This window comes from Poecilia reticulata, chromosome 8 (genome assembly GCF_904066995.2).
Source record: "Poecilia reticulata chromosome 8, P_reticulata-male-v2, whole genome shotgun sequence".
NCBI lineage: Eukaryota > Metazoa > Chordata > Actinopteri > Cyprinodontiformes > Poeciliidae > Poecilia > Poecilia reticulata.
In genome coordinates, this window is record NC_088837.1 from 14,081,182 (window position 1) to 14,106,113 (window position 24,932).

The 24,932-nt window shown below is 40.4% G+C and overlaps 1 protein-coding gene across 2 annotated transcripts; it reads right to left on the minus strand.

Annotated features, from left to right (window-relative positions):
• Positions 1-4,298: 4,298 nt before the first annotated feature.
• gpr139 (G protein-coupled receptor 139) lies at positions 4,299-23,050 on the minus strand. Of its 2 annotated transcripts, none has more exons than XM_081609987.1 (2): positions 22,022-23,050; positions 4,299-10,535 (listed from the first exon to the last, which is right to left on the minus strand). In XM_081609987.1, exons 1-2 carry the CDS (start codon positions 22,097-22,099, stop codon positions 9,573-9,575), a joined length of 1,041 nt encoding a protein of 346 aa, XP_081466113.1. In that variant the 5' UTR covers positions 22,100-23,050; the 3' UTR covers positions 4,299-9,572. The 2 variants fall into 2 exon arrangements, with proteins under 2 accessions (XP_081466113.1, XP_008414954.2); XM_008416732.3 differs by having other exon boundaries at positions 4,299-10,567; positions 22,022-23,040.
• Positions 23,051-24,932: the final 1,882 nt, after the last annotated feature.

Here is a 24,932-nt window from a genome sequence, read left to right on the forward strand (position 1 = left end):
TACCAAAAAATCTCTATCACACCGGTTGCAGGTTTTATTTATTAATAGCTGGATTATAATCTACAGTATCTTGACATGTTGCTAAACACATTGGAGGAGTTTGAGTTTCCTGAATGATGCCAGGGGCGATGTTTTATCTGGCTTTGTCAGTCAAAGACCACTGGCAACAATTGTTGCCAGTGAGATTAAACGGGTTTTCAGAGAGATCTACTATGACTTCTCTGAAAGAGGTTGACGTTGAGGGATAAGTTTTGGCCTGGGAGTATTTAAAAGAATAATCTGAGTAAAAGTAACTAGTTTCGGCCTATGTCAGATCATACATCGGGGATGGGATGGTTCAACCTATTCCCAACAGAGCACTTTGTTCTCAGACTACAGGTTTACTGGAGATTTCTAAAGCTTTCAGAAGAAGAATGGGGGAGCAGATCTTTCAGTCTTCAGTCTCCTTTCCTGTGGAACCAGCTTCCAGTTTTAGTCGATGAGGCAGACACCTCTACCTTTAAGACTAGCCATAAAACTTTACCTTTTGATAAAGCTTACAGTAAGAGTGGCTTGGCTAATATGCATGTAGCCAGGCTGCTACAAGCTAAGGTAGCTTGAGGACATCCTGGAACCAATAATGGGAACATTAAAACAATGTCTGTAACAGTTTGGTTTTGTCTGTAAGGGCCCTTCAATTGAGAATAACACGACTTCGTCCTGTTCTCTGAGATAATCACTTGCTTTATTTCTTTCCCCAGTGAATTGTTCACGAAGCTGCCTGGAATGATACAGCATGTTTTGCCTGAGTCACTTCCTCGCTGAAAGCAGAATGAACCTCTCTGAAGAGAAACATTACCCCAGATTGTCATTTTGTCGCCCTCAAAGCGTAATTTCCCACCTGCGGCAAACACAGTCAGAGGGAGGGCTCAGGTGTGACATGCAGTGACTGTAATTTTGCAGATTACTGATGTGGATGATGTGGATGATGTGCATGGAACTGTCTCAGAAATCTGTTTCAATATTTCAGCAACTTTCAGTAGGAAAGGAAGTGTGAGTCACGTTATTGCAGGTCGTCGCAAGCGGAACCGCTCCATTTTTTTTTTGCATCTTATTTGATTTATAGCCGTCATTCTTTTTTTATATCAAACTCAAGGCCTGCACACACACACACACACACACACACACACACACACACACACACACACACACACACACACACACACACACACACACACACACACACACACACACACACACACACAAAAAAAATCTTACGGTTATTGCTCAATAAGGAAGATTACTTGAGTATTTCAGAGAGTGAGCCTGGAGCAATCGCAGGCACAGACACCTACTGTACATCACAGACAAAATGTAATACAGTGCTTCAACATCGACGCAATAAAGACGGCCTCTGAGAAGAAAATAATATAAAAAGAAAACATCCACGGATGCTCATAAGCTGCTCAAGATGAAATCCAAACAGAAACAGTTTTGTTGTATTTAAAACTGAATGTTCTAACATTCTTTTTATGAGTGTCCTTGATAGTCCATTAGCTGATTGTGGATGAAGCTTTTTTCTTTTTGAGGTGAGGCATTATTGAGGTTAAGTGGATGTGTTTGTTCACTTTATACAAACCTGCCAACCTCCTCCTCTGAGTACCATCCTGTAGTAAAAACTGCAAAAAGCAAATGACTTTGCTCAGCATGTGAATAATGTTCATCAGCGCTTTAATTGAATCACTAAATCATGACAGAAATCTCCCCTGTTAAGCCTCACCGTCTGCTCCTGGTGGTAAACGTTCACTGTAAAACTTCCATTAAGTCCATTTCTGAGTAGAACGTAGCAGCTGTGACATTTGCTCAGTCCTTTGTTTTATCAGTGGCATCATTTCATCTGAATTTCCATTATCTACTTTATCATTTCTGTCAGAACCTCTGAGGACTTCAGCATTAGGCATTCAGTGGAAAGCTTATTCTGGGCCTTAAATCAGAGTGGTTGTCTCATTAAAATTTCACTCAAATTTTTTCCTGCTTAAGATATAAATTTTTGGGGACTTTTTAAGACTTTTCTTTTATTTAAAAGTCAGCATGTGCAAGAGGAGCATTTATGTCTCTGATGAAACTGAAAACCAAAAAGTCTTCTCTCCACAAGTGCAGATGGTTTTTGTTTCTTTCAAGGACTAGTTTTGGGAAAAAAATATTAACATCCAGATGGCTGACAAGAATTCAATCAAAGCTCAGCCTGAAGAACACATCATGAAACAGATAGTAAACAAAACTGAATGTGGAGACAGATTTTTACCTTATGATTGCATATCTTTTCCCCCTTTCACTTCTATTAATTTAAAAGTTTCCCGAAAACTTGCCAGAATATAAGAAATTAAGTTCACTTTTTAAGTTTCTAGCATAAAAAAACAACAGAAATCAATCACACAGCTGACACAGTTTTAGAAAAATGTATTTCTGACAAAACAGCATTTCTATGTGGAAGTAAAATGCAATTTTACTTTCCATTGTTCAGTGTTGCACCAGTGGGTCAAGGTGTGAGACATGTGCTACATTCTGGACAGGACAGAGCATTTGATCCCAGGGTAACACATCAATGCACCGGAACGACAACTAAGAACATACACACTCACACACACCTTCGGTTGGGCTGCTGGATACATGGGAGCAGATGCAAACTCTGTGCACAGAGACAATGGCTGGAAAAATGCATGTTGTCAGGAGTTTGCATTTCTCTCTGTGCATGCGTAGACACTTAATGCAGTCTAAAATCTAAAATCATGCATTTTAAGTTACCCAGCTTAATAAGAATGATTCTGATGTGGAATGCATGTAGACAATGCATGGAGGACATTTTATCTGCATCTTAGGCTCGTGCTCAGCTGAAATATATCCATATAATTATTACTTCACTGAAATATTTACAGCCTTTGATTTGGATAATAACAAACCAACAGCAAACTGGTCCATGTTGCAAATGGTCTTTCCATGAGCCTGAGGTGTACAGGAATTGATGAATTAAGAAACATTTGCTTGTGCGCTCACGCACGTGCACTCCCGTACATGCAATCAGCAGCAAACCCCATCACAGTGCGATCAGGCAGCCCCATAAATCTTTATTACTGCAGCTCCACGCCAGACATAAAGCGCAGACACACACATGAAGCCACATATCTTTCCTCGATTTTTTCCACCTCCTCCTCTCATTCTCTCTTTTCTCCTTGTTTTTCTCCTTACAGAGAAGCAAGAGCCTCTCCTGGTTTGGAGTCGACAGGACATTTATCAGATGAACCCATTTTATATTACCTTGAGATGAAAAGCACAGTGACCTCAGCTCATATAATCTACAATAATGTGGGTTTATTGAAAAAAAAAAAAGGGGGGGGGGTAGTGAAAGGTTGTCTCTCTGAAACAGACAAATGTTCTTTTATTTTACTGCTGGCGTTTTGTGCATAATGTTCGAAAATAGCAGAATTTCTTCCCTTGCAAGAGGTGTTAATTGGTTTATCCTGAGATCTGTGATTAACAACTGGCTGGCTGTGAATATGATAATAAGAGAGGCTGACTCTGTGCCTGTGGATGTTGTTTGAAAGGTGAAAAAAATATGTGTTGCTGTTTCAATTTAAATCTAATATGATTTTTGCCGAGCAAAGCGCTGTTTGTGTGTACATCATCTGATGAAGATGATTTTCTCCTTTTGCGCTCAGCTGAGTCAACACTGTCCAAATAACTACATTTATCACTGACGAAAACGCCTACTCTTGTTTCTAATCATCATAGTTACCTTTCCTGAAACTGAATGTAAACTGGAGAACTAAACCCAAAGGTTTTTGTTTCAAAAGGATGGCAAGTTCCTACCATATAGTTGAAGAAAAAATAAAGTTAATGTCTAAATCTGCCAGTTCTTTTCAAACTTTTAATAGTAAAAACTAAGGCGGTGCAGAGGACAACGAAAGCATTCAAGAGGGCAACCATGAAGTTTAACTTGTATCCAAGTAGGTTTTTCAGACAAGATGCAGTTCTCTGATTATTATTGGATTATTTGATTAGGCAAACTAATCTGACTAAAAACAGTAAGAGTTTAAACTGATTTAATATCTTGCAGTGGGAACTAAACTGATTGTGTGTCTTTTTCAAACAGTAAATGTAAATATCTGGTTTCAGCTGTAAGCCACATGAATCAAAAGTAATAAAACACTATTAGCCATAATTGTCTGCCTACTTTATGACTGTGTGTGATTAACAAAAACATATGCTTATTGTAGAGTAGTTTATTGAATTGAGACAAAAAGACACATTTCACCAACAGCTCAACCTTTAGACAAATTGGTATTTATTCCTTTAGTCAAAAAATTTGAGGCAATAATTCACTTCATACTCTATACAGCACAGTAATACATTTTGATACATTCATGAGGCAGAAAAAATGTTTAATTATGCAAGCCTGTACAGTCACTTAAAACAGTTATAAATACTGCCATGGACAGAAATAAAAAGAAAGTACTTCTGTAGAAAATCACAATCCCATAAAACACTGAACTGAAATGCAAGAAGCTTCATTTGCACATTCAGGTATATATAACAATGACAGTGTGCTGTGTGTATTCATCTTCGTCTTATATTAAATATGTCGTAGGTTTTATATGGTACTAGTTCTATGGCACAGACTGATTTAAAGCTTCAGTCTAAGACAAGCTTTATTTGTGCGTACACTTGTTCACCCACGCACACAGTCACTCACACTCACTCCAAGGAGCTGAGCTAGAAGAGAGAGAAAGAGAGGAAACTGAGGATGTGTAGGAGAGAAAATACAATTTACCCCTCTGATTGATCTCTGCTTGGTTATCTTCTTAATATCAGGCTCCAGAAAATATAGATCCCCTATTTTTTTCCCCTCATACTGGGAAATATTTCTTGGCAATGACCTCCTCTCCCACACTTGTTCCCATCCTCTATCAGAGACCTCACCTTGCAGAGTGGAGATGACTGCTGGATGTTACACTTAACCACTGTTTTGGTTTCCCGGCCTGTCTGCCTCCAGCATGGCATTAAGGTGCGAGTCCCTCACAAATGTCACATTAACATGAGAGAAAAGCTGGACGCGGAAATGAATGTCAGCGCAACGCCGATCTGGCACCAGCTCCTCAGGGCCGAGGCAGAAACAATGTTTCTGCAATTTTACCTTCCTAATGACCGCAACCTGCTCATTTAGCAGTATTGACTAAAATAAAGCACATATTTTAGCTCCATTACATTCAGTGCCGGGGTAGAGTGGGGGGTAGTTAAGGAGCTCACTGAGTGATTATTGGTTATTGACCCGCTGGTCATTCATCTCCATTAAATAATGCACAACATCCACTGGCTTCCCCTCATGGTCTTCAATAATGGGCATCAATTTTCTGATGACAAAACATGGAGTAAAATCATTAGTGCGCCCACAGCATAAAAGACTCCGAGGTAATCAGTGAAGGAGTAAAAGAGGACACTTGAGAAATTAACTTTGAGCGAGAGCTTTAAGGCGTAACGTGCAGGAGAAAGAGGAATGAGATGGAGGAGGTGAGAAACAGATGGCAATCGCCAATCACTCATTCAGTTCGCAGTTGTGGATAAAATCAATTAGCGAAGCACAAAAAAGTGGGAAATTTACAGAGGACAAGCCAGTTTTAGGCTGTGTGAGCAGCAGAAAGCGGAATATTGGAGGTTTTTGAAAATTAGGTAAATAAGAAAATCGGTCCCTGCAAGGCAATAGTTGCTAACTATGTCTCATGTCGATCTAAAGGTAAATATAAATATTTCCTCTGTAATAACAACTTTCATTTTTTAATAGCCTTTGCAGTAAAACTGCTAAAGAAGGATTTTCAAATCAGTTTCCTAGAAAGTTCAATGCAAAAATATCTTTAGACACAACGTTGGCAACCTGTTCTATATATATACATCTATACCTATCATCATGGACCTCTTGACTAATTACTTCAATCTATTTGTATCTTAATCATTTAAGATGTTTTATCTTATGTTGGATTAATATACAAATTCTTGTTTCTCCTTTTTTAAATTTAACATGTGAAAATGTTTTTAGTTTTTATTTTGATGTATAGAGACTATATTCTCATTAAAAGGAATATGCTTAAATACTGTAGTAAAGCCTTAAAAATCCTAATTCTCGGATCAGTTTAATTATAAACATTTCAATAACAATGTATTTCTCTGCATTTCTCTAATAGAGGTTATTAGGAACGTTCATGTCAGAAACATTTGATGACCTCAGACGTTTAAGATTAGACAATTGCTAATTCTGCTAGTCCTGTTCAAGAGTGCGTTAATGAGATTAAATGAATGCTTTCTTTAAGCTTGACAACTAACTAACTATAAAGTGCAGATAATACCAAAACTTCATCAGTTTAATGGTAATTTAATGGTAGACATCAGCCCTGTGATTGTGCAAACTTCAATTACTCACCATTGATTCTCAGAACTCTAGTAGATGTTTTCTGTACAGTAACCAATATTTGTCCTAACTGCTGTTTCTCCGGGGGTGTGGGGGTTTAATATATATTTTTCTCCAATATTAAAAGTTTAAGCTATAATACTGTCCTGATGATGCATGATGAGCATAGCTGTATCATTTGTTTGGAACAAATCTCTCCTGTTTTTGTGCAGCACCATTAGGCTGCTAAGCTAATGTTGGGATGATTGCTATCTGTTTTGATTGTTGATAATTTTGTTTGTAGCTCTTCATTTTGGTTACAGTAATTGTGTGAGAAGACTTACAGAAAAGGGTTTTCTCCTATTTCATACATAAACTTAGCGCTTACCTTGCAACACTGTAAAATATAATTTAGTACATCTTTTGGATGTTAACATTTTCTCAGGCAGCTGAGCCAACATAGTTAAGTCAGTATTTTGGACACAGATGTATTGAAACTAAATCCAAACCTGAGATCTGACTGTTCCCACAGGTTACGCTATAATAATATGTACATCGTCAAGTAGGACGGTAAAAAAAATCTTAAATCCAGCAGCTTTCTTATTATTTTGTACATGGAGGAGCCATACTGCATGTTGAGTTTTGGGCTTGTGACACAGAGAAGTTGTAATTTAACCTCTAGAGAGCAACAGCTGATTTTTAACTCAGAAAATCAGGATTCCAATCACAAAGCTATCATCATATGTTTCTCTTAAATCTTTTATAATCATAATGCAGCCCAACCTCTACTGGTAAGCATTATGGTACTTGAATTGAAACAAATGCAAGATAATAGTAAAAAAAAAAAAATAAAAAAAAAAGTAACCGTGACTGATTTAGGTCTAAAGTAATCTTTTAAATTCAAAGAATTACTGTCCAGTAGTAACATTACCATTTTGGATGGAAAAGAAGACATTGGAGCACAAAACTAAAGACAGATTGTCAAAATACCATCAGTAATTATATTCAGTTAATTTTTCTACTGTTTATTAAAATGTGTATTCATTATTTTTACATTGTATTTTGAATAAAATGTAAAGTAAAACTGGTATTTTCTTCAAAGTCTATACAGCAGGGATCCAGATCAGGGTGTAAAGTTTTTTATAAATAAATAAATACATAAAAAATTATATTATTTAGTTTTTGCTAGTGTATATATTCTCAATCAAACAAAGCGTTTCCAACTTTAAAAATCTTCATTCTATGGTAGTTACTATGCAAACGGTCATATTTTATTCATCGTTATGTTACTCGATTTGATCATTTGCCACAATCATTTACTCCAGCAGTGAGGCTGACCTGGTAAAAGATTTCATTTTCCACTCCATCCCATATCTCCGACATACAGGATTCTAGTCTTCAAATATCTGCAGAAATGTAGGGAATTTGATTTTCATTTAAAAAAAAGAAAAAAAAAGAAAATAGTCTGAACATTTGTTCCAATTTTAAGACTTCAATCTCGATTCAGTGGCCTACAAATTCCATCCATCCGTTACTCTATCTTCCATTTTTAGAGAACTCTTGTATCTTTACTTATGACTGGAGAATTATGTAGGAACCCTTGTTTAAAGAGTACAAACAAAAATGGAGCAATGCCTCCTGAAGTGTCTCAGGCATCGAAGCGCTAAATAGGAGTTTATTTGTCTCCTAATATGCTCAGATCTGCTACAGGCTCAGAAAAAGCTTAATGTGTCTGATCCCTTTAGATGTGTTTTAGTAGAACTCTGCCTTTCAGCAGAGCTCCATTAGATAGATGATCACTAATAATGTGCAATGGAGGGTTAAAGGATGAACGTGTGCTGTCTTTGGGCCATACAGCAAAAAAAAAAAAAGAAAGATGGGAATGTCTTTATTTAAATGTGCTCTTTCAACAGACCAACAATGGCATGAAGTTAATGTGGTTGTGGTTTGCTCTAAAATGGGTAGAGCAAGCAGCAGAATGACGAGACCTGTAACGTGTCGCTTTAGCCCTGAGACGGGATTCAGCGCTGTATTATGGGACATAAAGCTTTAGATGGGGGAAAACAAACCAACAGGAAGGGAGAGCAGAATATCTAGTCCTCTCTACCTCTCTCTGTCTTGGTCTCCTGGAAAGATAAAGGGTTAAAGACATCTTCATTTGCTTTCATTATATGCATCTGGATGATGGCTAACAGTAAGTCATCAGGGACCATTAATAGTTAATAGAGGACTATCTTCTAGTTGCAGAAATTTCCTCATTCTAATAATGGAAAAGGTGATAACTAGTTTAATAATACCTCAGTGCTACACTGACACCAAGTCATATTTCTTTTCTTGTGTTTTTGCAAAGCTACAGTAACAGTCATCTCTACCAGGAGTAAATATTTCACCAACAAACAGAAGAATGAAAACTCCTTCGCCCAATGATGGTCAGCGTTGAGTTCTGACGTGAGCGTTGACCTGTAGGCAAACTATGAGCACAGCACAGTCAGGAGAAGAGTCAGAACGTGTTGTTCATTTTGTAAAAGCCCTGTTTAAAATGCATTTGAGACTCCTCTGCATATTAAAATGGAAAAGACAGCTGTTTTACATTTCTGGACAGAGACAGTCACGACCGTGGGCAGTGGGCAGTCTGTCTGCGGTTGTGCCTGAGTGAATCACCCCCACAGGTGAGATGTGCAGGGGTCAGACCGGCAACAATTTCCCCAACAGATAAAAGACTCATCTGTTAAAAGCTCTACCTCATTTTCTGCCATGAACGCGAAGGACCATCCATGACCAAAACATATTTGATGATTCACCAAGGACTCATCATCATCTTGTTTTGTTATTTTATGTTTTGCAAATGGCGGCTCATTTTCACGGGTCGATGGTGGTGATATGCTTTCATCTGTCCTACAGTTTAATCCTCAGCAGATGTGTTTTTTGCACGAAGGGACCAAACAGCATCTGACTGATGCTGTTTGCTGCTTTATGATAACTTTGTTGATCACAAGAGGCTTTGAAATTTTGCACCATGCATCTGATGTGTGCATTGCACCTGTCAAGCCATCTATTTTATTATCTCTAACAGGGTAAACTTGTGTGACCTCAATGAGTCCCATGTGGCCACAGTTTGCCTGAAAGATTCCAGGGACCACTGCTGGTAGGTGTGGACTCAAGAGGAGATGCAGATGGGCTTTCCATTTTTGTCGTACTGGTACACCAACATCTTGATGCAGTGAGAGTTGGCCGGTGAAATCCAAGGGCTGCTTGTGATGGAGAAGTTGTGACTGGCGTAAAATGGCTTCGGCTGCTTCCGGCAGTGGATGAGGGCTCGGAGCATGTTGGTCGCCATGGCCCGGAAACGCTTGCTGATGAAGCAGTAGAGGAAGAAGTTGACGCCAGTGTTGAGCAACGCAAGCATGTTTGCCACGTCGGTGAGCACGTGGAGCAAGCGGCCGGCGCTTTGTGAGGTGGGTGGCGGAGAGTAGAAGTGGTAGAGGATCAAGACGGTGCGCGGAGCCCACAGAACGGCAAACACAGAGGTGATGGCGAGGAGAATGGCGGTGGTCTTGCCGGTGGAATAGCCACGCAACCTGAAGCAGTTGCGGCGCTTTCGCAGCTTCCGCACGATGCCGGTGTTGAGGGAGAAGAAGACGGTGCAGGGCAGGAGGTAGACGGTGGCGCAGTGAGCCCAAACTAGGACGTGCTCGGCCACTGTTCTTCTGCTGCTTTCTCCTCCACCTCCTCCTCCCTCATCGCTTTTGCCCACCCCAGGTAGACTGTGCCAGAACTCAGGCCACCAGTAGTAGGGTGCGGCAGATAGCAAACAGCCGACGTACACCGCAAATATCACCTTGCGTGTTCGAGCGGGGTAGGACACCGTGTGGTAGCGAAGTGGGTGGCAAACGGCGATGTAGCGGTCGATGGTGAGAGGCACTGTTATCCAGATGGAGGTGTGGATTGAGGAGAACTCCAGAACTTGCACTGCGTTGTTTATGGATGGAGGGAGGAAGGAAGCTAAGATGAAATCCTCCAGGATGAAGTCAACAAACACAATGAGGAGCAGAACCAGGATGTCAGCAGCAGCCAGAGCCAGGAGATAGTTGTAGGAGGACTTCTGACGACGCAGCACCAGCTGGGACAGGATAACCACAGTCAGGATGTTAGCTAGGAGTGGTGAGCAAGAGGGTGATTGAAGGAATTGGGAAAATGGTGGTGAAGGTGGAAAAGAAATGAGCATAGGTTAGGGCAGGGAGGGAAACAGAGAGATTGATTGTTAGTGGACTCTGGTGATTGCAAACAGCCAGCAATAAACAACACAGAAATGCAGGAGCAGCTAACGGCGACAGAAATGCTGCAGACATTCAGTGCAGACACTGACACAAGCTGCACAGAACAAAAGCATGCAAGCCATTTTAATTTGAACAAGATGAAAAAAAATATTCTGCCAAGCTAAAAGTGTGCCAACCCTGTCTGTCTTGGTTCCTCCTATCTGTTTTTTTTTTTTGCTTCATTGACACCTGCTGGGTAATTCCAGGAGCAACTGCATCTACCTTTGGCCAAATTGTTATCTCCAATCAGGAGTAAAGTCACAACACAGTGACAAGGGCAACATGCAGCCTCACAGTCTTGGCAGTACTGTCTGCCGTCCATTCGCCAGTGATTTAGCTTCTGAAATGAAGCTCGAAGTCAAGCCACCTCCTCCAGTCTGCCTCACCTTCGGATCAATGGTTTCACCCAGAAATAATCATTAAGCATTTTCACTGATGTTGACAAAGATCTTTGGCAAAATTTGCATCTACCATGCATTCGTAGGTCAGATAGTGCTGGTAAATTAAGGGTTTTTGAAATTATAATATACGGTAATGTGAAAAAAAAAATCAGAAAACACTCGGAAAGCGTTACATTTTTCATAAGATAGGATAAAAAATACAATTGATAAGAGGAACACCTCCGCATTTATTCACACTTAAAATGGTTAAATCCCACATAGGTGTGTTATATTAGGCGAGTGTCATTAGAGGACCTTTACTAAGTATTTTGAAAGCCACTTATTCCTTATACTTAAATATTTTGCTTCGACAGTCAGCGTAATCCTGACTGTTGAAGTGAAAACGAACACCATTGTGACAACAGTAGAGCTGTTTGAAGCCATAAGAAAGAAAATTGTAGCAGTTTAATCGTCTATTATTAGATAAGGGACTTAAGTAGGTCTCAAAACAATTTGAAAAAATGGAGGGCATTAAAAACAACTGCCAACATGCCCAGGGCGGGCAGTACGCGTGAGTTTACCCTCTAAGCTGGCTGTAAGAAGCCTCCAAGTCTGTGTAAATGAAAATGTGAGGACATTTGTGAAAAATTAAAGCCAAGCAGCACTTGACCCAACAGCATAAAGATGACCCAAAACAAAGCAGTAAATCCAACAAGGACAGGCTCAAGTACTGGGCTGAGTTTTGAGATTATCAACCTTTTGTAACAAGATGTACATGTATGAATGTACCGATGTCAGAAATTGTGATGTCACTACAATTTCAAGCTATTAGACGAGGGTATGATGAACAGTCAAATTTCTTTTAAGTCGTTTTTGTTTCTTACAGCACTTTCATAACAGCTGAGGGTAACCTAGTAATTTAATTGTGGTATAAATGGCATATTGGCTCTTATTTTAGTGTAATTCACTATAATTTAAGTGAAAGGGTATAACCATTCTGTGGGATGTATAAAGAATTTCAAAATATTACAATTTTTGATTTTTTTTTTCACAAACATTTACAAACAAATTAATAAATACCTCAAAATGATAACTTGCGGTTCAGTTGCCCAACTAACAAAAACACTGTAAGTACTGTACCTGTCCTCTTTTCAGTGAATAAGACAAATATTTCAATGCAACCTGTTGGCACCGTGTCAAGTCATGTCCAGTGAGTGACCTCAAACAGAGACACTTCTGACATCCTACTGCAGCTTCGGAGACATTAATCCACTTAGCAGCCATCACTGTACATGCAAGCTTGTGTGATCGTGTCCCTGTCTGCAATAATGCATCTGGGATTGGATTAAATATGGCAGCTTGGAGTCTGGGAGATCACACTTCACAGCCTCAGCCACTATCCAGTGATTACAAATTACAAAGATGGCTCTGGATAATGATTAAAGATGTGCTCGCAAGGCTGGGAGGTTGTGCAGCAGAGTGCGCACACATCAGCAAGTGTTGGACTCTGAACATGTGCACACAAACAGATCGTCAGAGACGAGCCAATTCATTAAGGTCTGATCTATCAATAACCATAAATGACATGCCGAAGCTGTTTGGAAGATTTAGCACACCAATACATAAAGGGCCACTGAATGCTGCACTCTCCGGCTTGGTTAATATCAAGAAAAGGATATGGAAAATCATCTTTAGCAGTGAGAGTTTTCTGGAAGATTTGAGGTTTTATTTTTTCTTGAAATGTTGTATTCTATTAAAAATAAGTGTTTTGGTTATGTTTTTGTGGTTTCTAACAGATATATTAACATGATTGCGCTCCACTTTCGATTTGGAAAGTAATTAGGTCTATTTCACGCATAATTCTTTCACAAAAATACTGAGTTAAGTTTTTGTTTGGAGATTGGCAGCTTTTATTCTGATGTTATGTTCAATGCTCGTCCTTGGTCATAATTTCCTTTGCAGTGGTTTCACAATTAAAAGATAAAGGACATGTGAAGAACAAAAGAAGAAATGTTAAAACTTCAGTAAGTCATTTCTCCTTTAAGTCATGTTTCAGGTATTTCCTGGCTTTTTGTCAAGTTTCGACACAAGAGAGAAAAAAAATGAAATTCAGATGGTGGACCTCTTTTTCTCATGGGCTGTGTCTGTTCACCTTTCTTTTGCAGAACAAATTTTACATATCTTCTTTCTGGTTAAGACCATTTTACAAGATTATACATCAACCGGCTCCCTCGGCATCAAAACAGGAATAAATTAGGTGTGATTTAAACCTTTTTAAACCTTTTTCACAGTTTTCTGCATTTAAAATGCTATCATCCTTTGAGACTTTGACAGCACTTTGCCACAGGGATGGCAAAGCTACAACAAGAAAAAAAAGGTTTAATAATAATGGCATTGATTACTTCCTTCCTGTCAGATTTGATAATAACGTCAAATCCTTTGGATGACTAATCAAATAAAACGGTTGTTCTGATGCAACAAATGACTCATTACACCATATGATGGATCATTAGGGATTTTTTTTGTGTCTCATCAACATATTTGATTTTATGTAAAGAGTCATTGTTGGTTGTTGTGTAACAAAACTCAATCCAATATCCTCAAAGCTAACAGGATGACTCTTTATCCATGTAATTTTGTATTAATTTTGTATTAAACATCTTTGAACAAGTCTCGTCACATCTACACAAGCAGAACAGAATTGTGGAAGTAAAATGATGCATGTTTTTATTAGGTTTTAGAAATGATTAAATTATTACTTTGTATTCACACCCCTTTTCTCTGACAACCATCGCATAAGATTCTTCAGAAGATAGGGCCCACATGTGTGTTCGTTAGCCTCGGTGGAAATTCAACAGTTCTGGGAAGACTCCAGGGGTTTGTTTGAGAACATTAATGAACAAACAGCACTAAGATCAATAGACACAGCAGATGGAGAAAGGAGAAAGTTGTGGAGACCCTAGTTATGTTATAAAACAATAACCCAAACTTTCATTAGTCCATTGTCTGAAAGCAGAAAGAGAATAACAACTGCAAGCCCACATGAGCATCCACCCAAACCTACAGATTGGGTGAGCAAAGCATCAATCGGAACAGCTGCTAAGAGTGCCATAGGTAATTTGGGAGAAAATATTGACAGGAAAACTCGGTGTGCACTCCACAAATCTGGCCTGTAGAGAGGAATGCCAAAAAGAAAGCTGTAAGATGTTGCATTTCAGTTTGCCACAAGTCACAAAGAGGATGCAGCAAACATGTGGAAAAAGGTGCTCTGGTGGTATGCAACCTGAAAACAAAGTGCTGTGTATTCACTGAACAAACCATCTCAGGGAAACATGGTGGCAGTCAGTGGTCAGGGGTAATATTAAATAAATGGACGTAGCAATCCTGGAAGAAAACCTTTTAGTCAGTAAAACCTTGAGATTGGAGCAGAGGTTTTAAGTTTCAGCAGGACAAAGACCCTGAACATACAGCCGTGTTACAATATGACGATGTGGGTCAAAGAATGTTCACCCATTAAAAAGTAAAAGCCCAGAAAAAAAAAAAATCCAATTAAACAGATGCCCACGGGCAATCTCCATCTCCATCCAATCTGACAGAGCTTGACATGTTTGCTCCAGATTTGTTGCTGTCATTGCAGCAAAAGCTGGTTCAATAAAGTATCGACTCTGAAGGGATGAATACCAAATACACCTCACACCTTCCAGATTTTTATTTATGAAACTGGACAATTTTGTGCTAATTCAGGTTTGGACACCGTACATTTCAAATCCTCTCTCTCTGTAGTATCTCCATCTATCAGAGCACTTGCAGTTGAAGTGACATAAAATGGGTAAATGTGAGATATTTACTGTCCCTGCCTGCACGTTATTCTGTTTAGGCTGCAGCAGGGGCCCTCTACAGATGAACAAAAGGGATCTCTTGCGAGCTTGACATTTTCCATTTAGCTGCAGCCGCCCTGCAACGGGGTTGCCCATCCATTTCAATTGATTCCTGCTTTTTTTTTTTTTTTTTACGTTGTCTTTGTGGATCTGCTTGGCATTTAGCAGGGATGTTGGCGCAGAGGCCAGGTTTGTCTCAGCGGGGAAAGCCGAAGCGCTACACACAAATCATTCTCACCGATTGATGAATCCAAAGTTTCACCTTCTTTGTTTAGTTAAAAAAACAAGAAAAGCAAAAACATAGCATCTCCAACTGAGAGGAAAAATAAAACACGGGCTTTATCAGACCTCATTTTCCTTTTGATTGTGCATTTGTCAAGGTGGGTGTTTGTGTCTCCTCTCCCCCTGCTGCTCTACATTATAAGGACATCCATGGCCATTGACGTCGTGTTGCAGGAAGGGAGAAGACACAGCGTGCTTCCTGATGCGTGTAACGAGGCTGACTCATCCCGCCATTAGAGGCGGGCTGTCGACATATGACCCTGCACCGTTCAATCCAGAAAAACCAAAGTCAGAAACATGAGTGACTGAGGCTTGCTCATGGGTCTCATATCAAACACAGAAAAGAAGAAAGAAATCATTTGGAAATTATTTGGAGCAATTTGCAGCTTGGCAGCATGACTGGATGCCACAAAGAGCAAAGAAGGGCAAACGAGGAAGAGAAGAAAACCTCGTTCTGATGAAGGTCGCAAAGTTAAGGAGAGAACAGGTGAATAAGAGGGAATGAGAGGTAGGATTATAAGTACTAAAGAAGACAAAAAGGTGCAGAGGGGAACTGTCAGGGGGGAATGAAGGGAGGCGAAAGACACAGAGAGGAGGTGAATATCAAAGCTGGCTTCAAAGGTCACAGGCACTTTGTTCCTGATGACAACCGTTTCCCTTTTGTCTTCTCTTAAGTGTCAGAGCGGACATAAAGCGGGGCGATCCATTAAATCCTCAGAGCAAAACCAGGGGCACGTCCTCAGTGCAAACCCATTGAAAAGCTTTCATTCAGAGTTAAACTCTGATTTATATGCTTTCATCGCATGCAAATGGAGTGATATCAGTGCAGAATATTTTAATCTGAAGATAAGTTTAACATGTGGGCTGAGTGGTGACGGGGTAGCACAAAAAAAAGGGAGCAGAGATTTGTGTCGAAGCAGGAAATTGAAGAATATTTTACAGATTGGGAGGAAAAAAGCTGCTGCATCAAACCACTGATGCAGTATTCTGCCTGCTCACCTCAGCAGCTATTCGTTTAAGAACAGTCACACTTCTGGATCAAGGGGATGCTTAAGACTTGGAAACAAAAAGTGCTTGCAGGAACTGTTTAAAAATCCTGAAAACAGCAGACCTTGACGGAGACATTAAGGAATGATCCAATGCTGAATCAACAAATCAAGGCAGTGCAAAAACTGCAAACGACAGTTAGCTGAGAAAGTGGCTGGAGAGGAATACCAATAATTCAGAGACATTTAGAGAAATGTCTCTAAAGAAACAGGTTGTAAATAATAAAACGGGATGTGATATTAAAGCTCCAAAAAGGGAATAAAAGAGTTACAGTAAAAGAAAAGAAAATATTAAAACAAAATAAGTCTAAATTTAAGTATTGACATGAGGATTTTGTACAACACTGCAACACAAAAGATAAAATCAGAACCAACACTATTAGTATTGTTAAAACTATCTATTTGATTTGCATGAAAAGTGCCAGCTTAGTGATTTTTATGGGCTCTAAATAAAAGGTAAGCTCAATTTTTCAATAATTTCATCCAAACAAAAAATAAACTACAGGTGAAGCAGTGCAGATAAAGCAGAGAGTCGAGGTAAAGACAGAATAAAATAAACATAGATTGACTGAAAAGAGGAAAGCGAAATGACTTAATAAGCTCCAGATCTCTGTTATCATCCTCGCTTTGCTACTGCTGTGAAAACCAGCAAACAAATACAGAGGTTTAGCTTGGTGCGTTTCCAGCAGCTGTGACAGAGTTTTCCGTGTCAGCTGGCCAAACAAAGTCAGCTCTGTCACAGCAGATCTCTGATTTAATGCCTCAAACAACACCTCCCTCGTCGGGGTTTTTTTTTTTTTTCCTTTCTTTTTCTAAACCACAGGCAGGCTGAGAACAAACCTCTGTTTCCAATCTCAGCCTACCTAATTTATTCATTTGCAACGCTCAATCTGTTATTGCTCCCCCCCTTTTTATCTCGACTATCTCAACCAATTTCAAACCCTGCTTCGAGAGTGATAGCATCTATTAACAAGACACCATCCCGCTCCAGATGCCCCGTCACGGGTGCAGATTGATGGATCGATAGTTCAAACTGAAAATCGATGGAGCCCATCGCTTCATTAAGTAGCGGCTGACACTTGGCCCGCACCGCGGCGCGGAAGAAGAAGCGGTTGTTGGCGCTGACGACTCCCGACCTTTTCCCCTTGAATGGGCGGATAAGTGGGCGTGGGAGGAGATGTTGTCCAGATTGCTCAGACACCAGTCACCCTCTGGAGGAGTCACCAGAGCCGTGACAACTGTGCAGGATCGGATCACTTTTTGTGCAATTAGTTGGAGAAATGTTCACTTTAGCAGGGCTGGTTGTTTCAACTATATTTCACAGCCTGATCCTTTAAATTGGGGAGACACCTGCAGCTGTAAAGAGAAACAAATCGGGCGTGAACTGCACGGAAGAAGAAAAGGAGAGACGCAATTTGATTGCCTGAATGTTTCAGCGACGTCAGACTTGTTTAAAGGTGTGAAATCGTTAGGCTGCAGTGTGAAAAAGTAAACCACCTCAGCAGCAGGACGCTGGAAACAGAATAATGAGCATCAAGTGTGTAATTTAAAAGAAATGAAAGAACTCAGATTTAGAAGGACAGAGCACATCTCTCAGAAACCGATTTCCTTTTTTATATTAGTCTGTTGCTGAGCCAGGTTTAACACCTCCACTCCTCCTACGTGCGGCTCTATTTTCTCAAGTCATTTAACCTTTTTATTTAAAGAGAAGTGGGGGTTAAGCAGGCAAAGCACCCACATGTCACTGAAATGATCTCCCTCCACACCAGAGCATCCGTGCACCTTTTAAAACTCTTTCTCTTCACTCTTACCCGCACTGTTCCAGAAATTATTTTACCTAAAATCACAGTTTTATGTTTTCTCCCTAAATTACACATCGGATGACTGGGTACATCAACAATGTTTACAAAAATAGAGTTTTTGTAATAGCATAGCAGTCAAATTTAAGACTTTTAAGTTATCAAATGGCATACAGAAAGGCACTAAAACATTGTCTGTTCATCACAACCTCCTTATATTCAGATTTCAGTGGCTGGATGTTACGCCGGGGGATGCAAATCTAGTCTCTTAGGGTTAAGGATATTTATTTATTTCCTGATGTCTCACCCTGTAATGCAGGGAGACAAACAGCATGTGTTGCTTAGTCAGTATCTTAATTAGTCAGTGCAGTAACGTCTCAACTCGTATTAGAACCTATTAGAACCTGGTCTGGGTCCATTCTGACACAGACAGATCACACTACCGCATGTCACGACTGGATTAATTATCATTACGGTGTTTCAAATGAAGTCAGTCAAAGTCAAAAGATGTGACAAGCTATTCAAACCGAAACTGAATTTTCTTGATGTAAATCTGGGGTTTTGCACAACAAATGTGTGCTTCTGATATGCTTGAATATAAAATTTCAACCATCTGTGGACAGTGTGCACGTCTCTAAGAATATTCAGTAATAGGAAGGCAGAGAAGTAGCTGTTCAATTAGCCTTTCAACCATTTGAACATATTAGTGTTCAGGTAAAGGACTAGACATAGCGCCTGCTGTTTAGCGATGCTAACAGCGCTAACGTAAGACGATAAAGGAAAGCTAAAGCATCTTTAGTGTCTTTTAAAAAGTAAATGTTAGCCTCTCGCACATGGTGTGACAGTCCCTCTGCGACTTCTACAAAGAATGAGAGCAAAAGAGATAAAAAAAATCTATTTTGAATGCTGCTCTTACATTATCTTCATGATTTAGCTCCTAAAATAATTTTACCGCTGAAAATTTTACAATTTCCTTAAAAAGTAACATTATAAATTACAAAAAGTTTCAGTTACATTTTTCATAGTGACATTGTGCCACTGGCAAAAAAAAAAAAATCAATGTATTTTGTACATCACTCATTTCTACCAGGGGTGTTAATAAACGTTGAGGGAGTTATTATTGCTGAAACTGCCTGGCACATTCTTCATCTATTTATTTCCCTTTTTAAACGAGTTTGGCGATAAAACTTCCAGAAGCACACTGTGTGCAGAAATGTCCAACCACAAAGCGAGACTGGAGCTTCATCACACTCTCTCCGTGTCCCGTAGAGTTGCTCATCAGCTAATGGTTTCCTCCTGCACACGGCGTACCCGGCGCTTTAAGACACGGCGTACAATCCAAGGAGCAGGCCTCACATCTACAATCGCAATCTGTCAGCGACAGCTTCACTGCGCCGCTTGCCCTGCCTGCAACATGTCTCCACCGTCTCCAGTAGCGTGGTGTGGCGTGTGGAGACACAAACAGAAAGCTCAAGTTAGCAATTAATTAAAAACATGGCAATTAGTTTCAGCTCTGTCATCTCAGAGCTCTCAGTGCTCTGAGGTGCTACTTCTGCTAGATCGCTCTGCCCATTAGCGCTCTGATCCCTCTTCTAACACCAATGTTCTTCTTCTCTGTGCCCTTTTCTTCCCTTCCTTTTCCGGCCTTTAATTTTCAGCGTTCCCTACTTTATAATTTCCTCAAACTGGTCGCACTGATTTATTTTGTTCCATGACTTGACATGCATTATCCCTCTCTCATCGCCTTCTTACCTCAAATCTCCACTTCGGATGTGACCCCTGCCTGCACCGCAGCATGCAGCTCTGAGTCAGTGTTTGGATGCATAAGGGACCCCAGTTAGCTGATGAAAAACCTGAATCATAGTTTCCTGTCAATAAAGAGGCATGTGTGTTTGTAGGTCATGCGGCTGCTTCTCGTGCATGCTGCTCCCATGAAACATTCATGATTCAGCTTGAGTGGAATGAGCTGTGTCATAATGATTGAACAAGTTGCTGCTGCAAAATATCAGCTTGCTGCACTTAACTTAGCCTTCAATTCAGGCGCCTTATTGTTGTACTCCCTCGCTCTCCCCTGGTTACTCTTACTAGGTGATTAAATAAACAGCCTTAGTTGCATTTCTAAAGGCAGCCCAGCAGCAGAATCAAAAGAAATGACAGCGAGGCAAATTGCTGGCCCCTGACTTAAATAATTAGGCAGGATTTGATCAGAAAGAAAGACTTATTTTTACAAGACAGCAAATCTCTGGGGCAACTGCAGTCTTGGCTCACAAAAGCGCTGGACTTTGCATTGCAGATTTATTTCCGACTGAAACGGCTTACGCTTGTGATAGCATCTCATTTTCAGTCTTTATCAAGGGAAAGTAATCAGATCTGAGGGAGATTTGCTAATCTGCAGCAACGGGCTGAGAGAGACATCAAAACTCGCTGAGTAAAATTGTAAATACTGGGTAAGTTGCAGAAGTAATCAAACTCCTTGGAATGTTTGACTTTTCTCTTATTATAACAAGAAACTGCAATAAATTTCACTGGGATTTTATGCATGACACCAACAGCTGTTTATTGGTAATAACTGGTTCATAACTGTGTCATGCATTTGTAATTTCCCTCCAGCTACATCCATCCTCCCATCAACTCCAGTCAGCCCCTGCTGAAGAAATGCCTCCCCAAAGCAAGATGCTCCCACCACCATGTTTTAAATATGGGGGGTGGTCTCTGCCAGGTGATTAGTTGGGTGAGTTTTCTGGCACACAGAGGGTTTTGCATGTAGGTCAAAAAGTTTTATTTGGGTCTGACACATTTTCTCTTTGGCTTCTTACGGTTTTCCTTCAACAACGTTTTCCTTCCTGCTGCTCTTAGACAATAGCCAGGTGTGTAGAGTGCACAATCAATGGTTGTCGTGTTGATAAATTCTCCCTGCTGTGCTGTAAATCTATGCAGCTCCTCCAGAGGCACCACAGACCTCTTCTGTTGTTAATTTAGTCTTGACAGGTTAGCTTTGCCATAATCTTTCCATTCTATCCACGCATGTTGATTGAACTGATCTGATGTTAGAGTAAATGTAACTTGATAGAAATTCCCACCACACAAATACTTAAAAACATGCAACATTTTCATTTTCACTTTGTGTTGGTTGATCACATACATTCCCAATAAAACAAGCATAAGTTTCTCCTAGCAGCATGAGAAGTAAATATTAGAAAGCACTCAGGAAATTAGTTTTGTTTAATCATAAATTTCTAATGTATTGGTGTCTTTAAGTAGACTGGATGTGTATATTGGTAGGCTTTTGACATCTAAACCCTGACCTCCATTCAGACATCAGCAAATTTAATCTTTAGTCTGACCTCTATTTTTTTCCCGTCTGAGTCCGTCTCTCCGTTTCGCACATGCACAGACGTCGTTTTGCCTCCCCGTGTGAGAGCGGGTCATTGCTCATGGGTCACGCAGTGGGACAGAGGCAGTAAATGAGTCTGACAGCGATGGTGAATGGACTAATCATTCAACAGGGAGGACAGATGTGTTATCAAATCGGCTCCCCGGAAAAAAAGCCGTGCAGCACACACCTGTCCTGGAGGTCAAGCCAGTAAGATTACTCACACAACTTCTCAAGCATCGACTTGCACCTATTTACACCTCATCTGACGTTCAGGGGGAAAAAAAGACAGTCGTGGTGGAATTTTGTGCTTATTGTGATGTTTTAAGTCTCTAAAGAAAGAACGAAATACACATAAAGCATATGCATGCGTGACAAGCCACAAGGTCAGAGTGACAAATCAACAAGCGTGCGTGTGCAGCGGTGCACAGCAGTCTTACTCAGTCCCGCAAACAAGTGCACAACAAATCGAAATGCAAAGCGTAACTCTGGGAGAGAGCAGCAATGCAGGCAGCAATGCAGACTTTCTTACCAGGCAGGCCGAGACAGAGCAGGACGCTGTAGTAGATAACGGGCAGGGGTCCGAGAGGGCATCCCCCGGCGCTTCCATTGTGGTGGGACACAGGGAAGATGTGGCTGTGCTCCATGCCTTCTTTCTGTCCTTGTCCTCTTCCTCAGCTGAGCTCAGTGTCAAGAAGTCTGGCCAAAAGGATCAAACCATCGCCGGTTCAGACGAGAAGCTGTTCTGTCCTTGGGTGCCAATGAGCATGAGTGTGTGGATAGTGGGTGCAGAGGGTTGTGAGAAGGAGGGAAAACCGGCGGGAGATGGAGGAGGAGGAGGAAGAGTAGGAGGAGGAGGCAGAGACGAGACTCGAGGAAGAGGCGAGAAATGATGTGTGTTAGTAGGTGATGGAGAGGAGGGCGGCGGGCAGACGGAGGCTCGAGGAGGTGAGTGTGAAGGTAGAAGAGGTGAGGGAAGGATGCTGCATGAGTGTGAGAGCTGGAGGGGGAATGGGAGCGAGAGGAGACAGCACAGCAGGAGGAGGACGAGAGACGAAAAGGGAGGGAGGGAGGGACGGAGTGAATGAGGGATGGAAAGGGCAGAGAGGGAGAGTAAGAGAGGAGGTTGCAGGTGGGAGGTGGAGGTGTTGGAGGAGAGAGACAGATAGATAATAAAACTGACAGGAAGACAGATGTGATGGATGAAAGGAGATAAAAGGAGGATTAGTTGACTGTGGAAGAGGTACAGAGCTGTTGGTTGTCTGTCAGTCAATTTCTTTATTGGCGGGTGAAATTCTGCACTTTTTAACGATTCAGAAACATCACAGCTTCCTTCACACATGTACAGACGCCTCTTTGTTTGACATAAACATGCAGAAAACATACATGTGGCTGCCGTGCAATATGAACAGGCTGAACCATGAGCTGACCATGAAAATGAAACGTTTGAAAAACATTAAATCTACTGTACGTTGTTGGGTTTTTTTTTCTTTTTCTTTTTGGACTCCGTAGCAGCGACAGGCAGTATGTGTTCTTACTCCCCAAACTCAACTACAGCGCACTGCCATCAATATCTTCATGAATTTTACTTAGCCAGAATCACTGGGGAATTTCACACAAAGGAGAGAAATAGCAGGCAGCACTGTTTATTCCTTTGCTTCAGATAAAATAATTAAAATGTCTATCTGGAAAAAAACAAACAAAAAACTAATACCCAAAACAGTAGGAGAGGATTTTTTATGCAGTGGCTTCCAAGACTATTCACAACCCAGACATTTTTCATTTTCTGTCCCCTTGCAGCCGCAAAATGCATTTTATTGGGATTTTATATGATTGCCAACATTAAATAGCGAACGACCTCCTAGGAGATGAAAAATTATAGACTGGCTATGTATACATATATATATATATATATATATATATATTTATTTATTTGTTTTTTTACAAATAAAATCTGCAAATATTGTATAAAAAGCTACTCGGCCGCCATTTTTCTGATACATCTAAATAAAATTGAGCATGACCGGTTGCTTTCAGAGTCCAACTGTGCGTCATTTTATTCCAATTTAAATCCAGCTGTTCTGGGAAGGCCTCAGGGGTTTGTAAAAGAACATTACTGAACAAACTGCATCATGAAGGCCGAGGAACACAGACGACAGGTCAGAGAGGAAGTAGAGGAGAAGTTCAAAGCAGGGTTAAGACGTAAAATCCCATCAAGCAATGTTTTATCTGCATTCATGAAAGAGTGGTGGAACAAAAAGAAATAACAGTTGAACGAAGGCCCTGAGAAGTCCCATTTGAAGACTGACACAACAGGTAAAATGCAGCATGTGGTGAAAAATTAAAATGGCGTCCTGAACACACCACTGCCACTGTGACATAGAGATATGGGTTACCTTTCTGTAGCAGAGACAGGGGAGCTGGTCAGAGGGAACTGGAAGATGAATGATGCTTGTACTGGTCTATACTTGAAGAAACCATGTTAAAGATGGGTTAGGACGGTGCAGTCAAAGTCCAGAGGCAAATCCAAATAAGAATCTATTGCATGATTGTCTAAAAAATCTTAAGCTACTTAAGTGGGTAAGAATTTTGGTTTCCAGATAAGACGGTGCAGACATAGCCCAAATGTTTTTTTTTATTTTAACAAAGATTGACACCTGCCACACTTTATAAATATGTATTCATTAAAAATGTTGAACATTTTCAATTTTTTTTCTACCTCCACAAACATGCGAATTATCCATCACCTAAAATCCCAGACAGCTTGTGGTAGAGTCATGAGGAAAATATGACAATGTTCAAAAGGTTTGTTTTGAAAGACTGCGTGTAAATAGCACAAACAATCAGCACTTAAAAAAAACTGCGTGACGTGAATAATTTAACATTTGGTGTCTTTACTTACCGTCTGATGAGAGAAAGCAGCAGAGCACATTCTTGAAATTGGCACCATGTAAAATGCTAATTCTGAAACCGAACTACACTCCATTAAAACAGCTAATTAAATGAAGGCATTTTATAGATGAGAAAAAAATGTTTTTTCATCATTTGGTGCTTCAACGGCTATTCTTGTTGAGACTTGAAGAGACTCTTCCCTACTGCTCAGGCTGCTGTATGGCCACGTAATATAATGTAACACATTTCTGCGTCAAATCAGAAAGAAACAGTGGGGACAGTAAAGGTCAACATCCAAAGGGCCTTTTTGTTCTCGTGGTCACAGGTCTAATGTAACCTCCCACAGCAATTACAGCAGTTTGTGTTGCTGAATGCAATCTATTTCACAGGCAGACAATTTACTTGTCCTGAAGAGCAATAGTCACATTTGACTGCTGCAGTAAGAATCGGTACATAATGGTCTCAGGACCGTTATGCTGCCGTTGATGTGAAATAAAATGTGTTTTTCTTGCCCCACTTGTTCCCTTTTTCAGCCTACACCGGCTTCAATC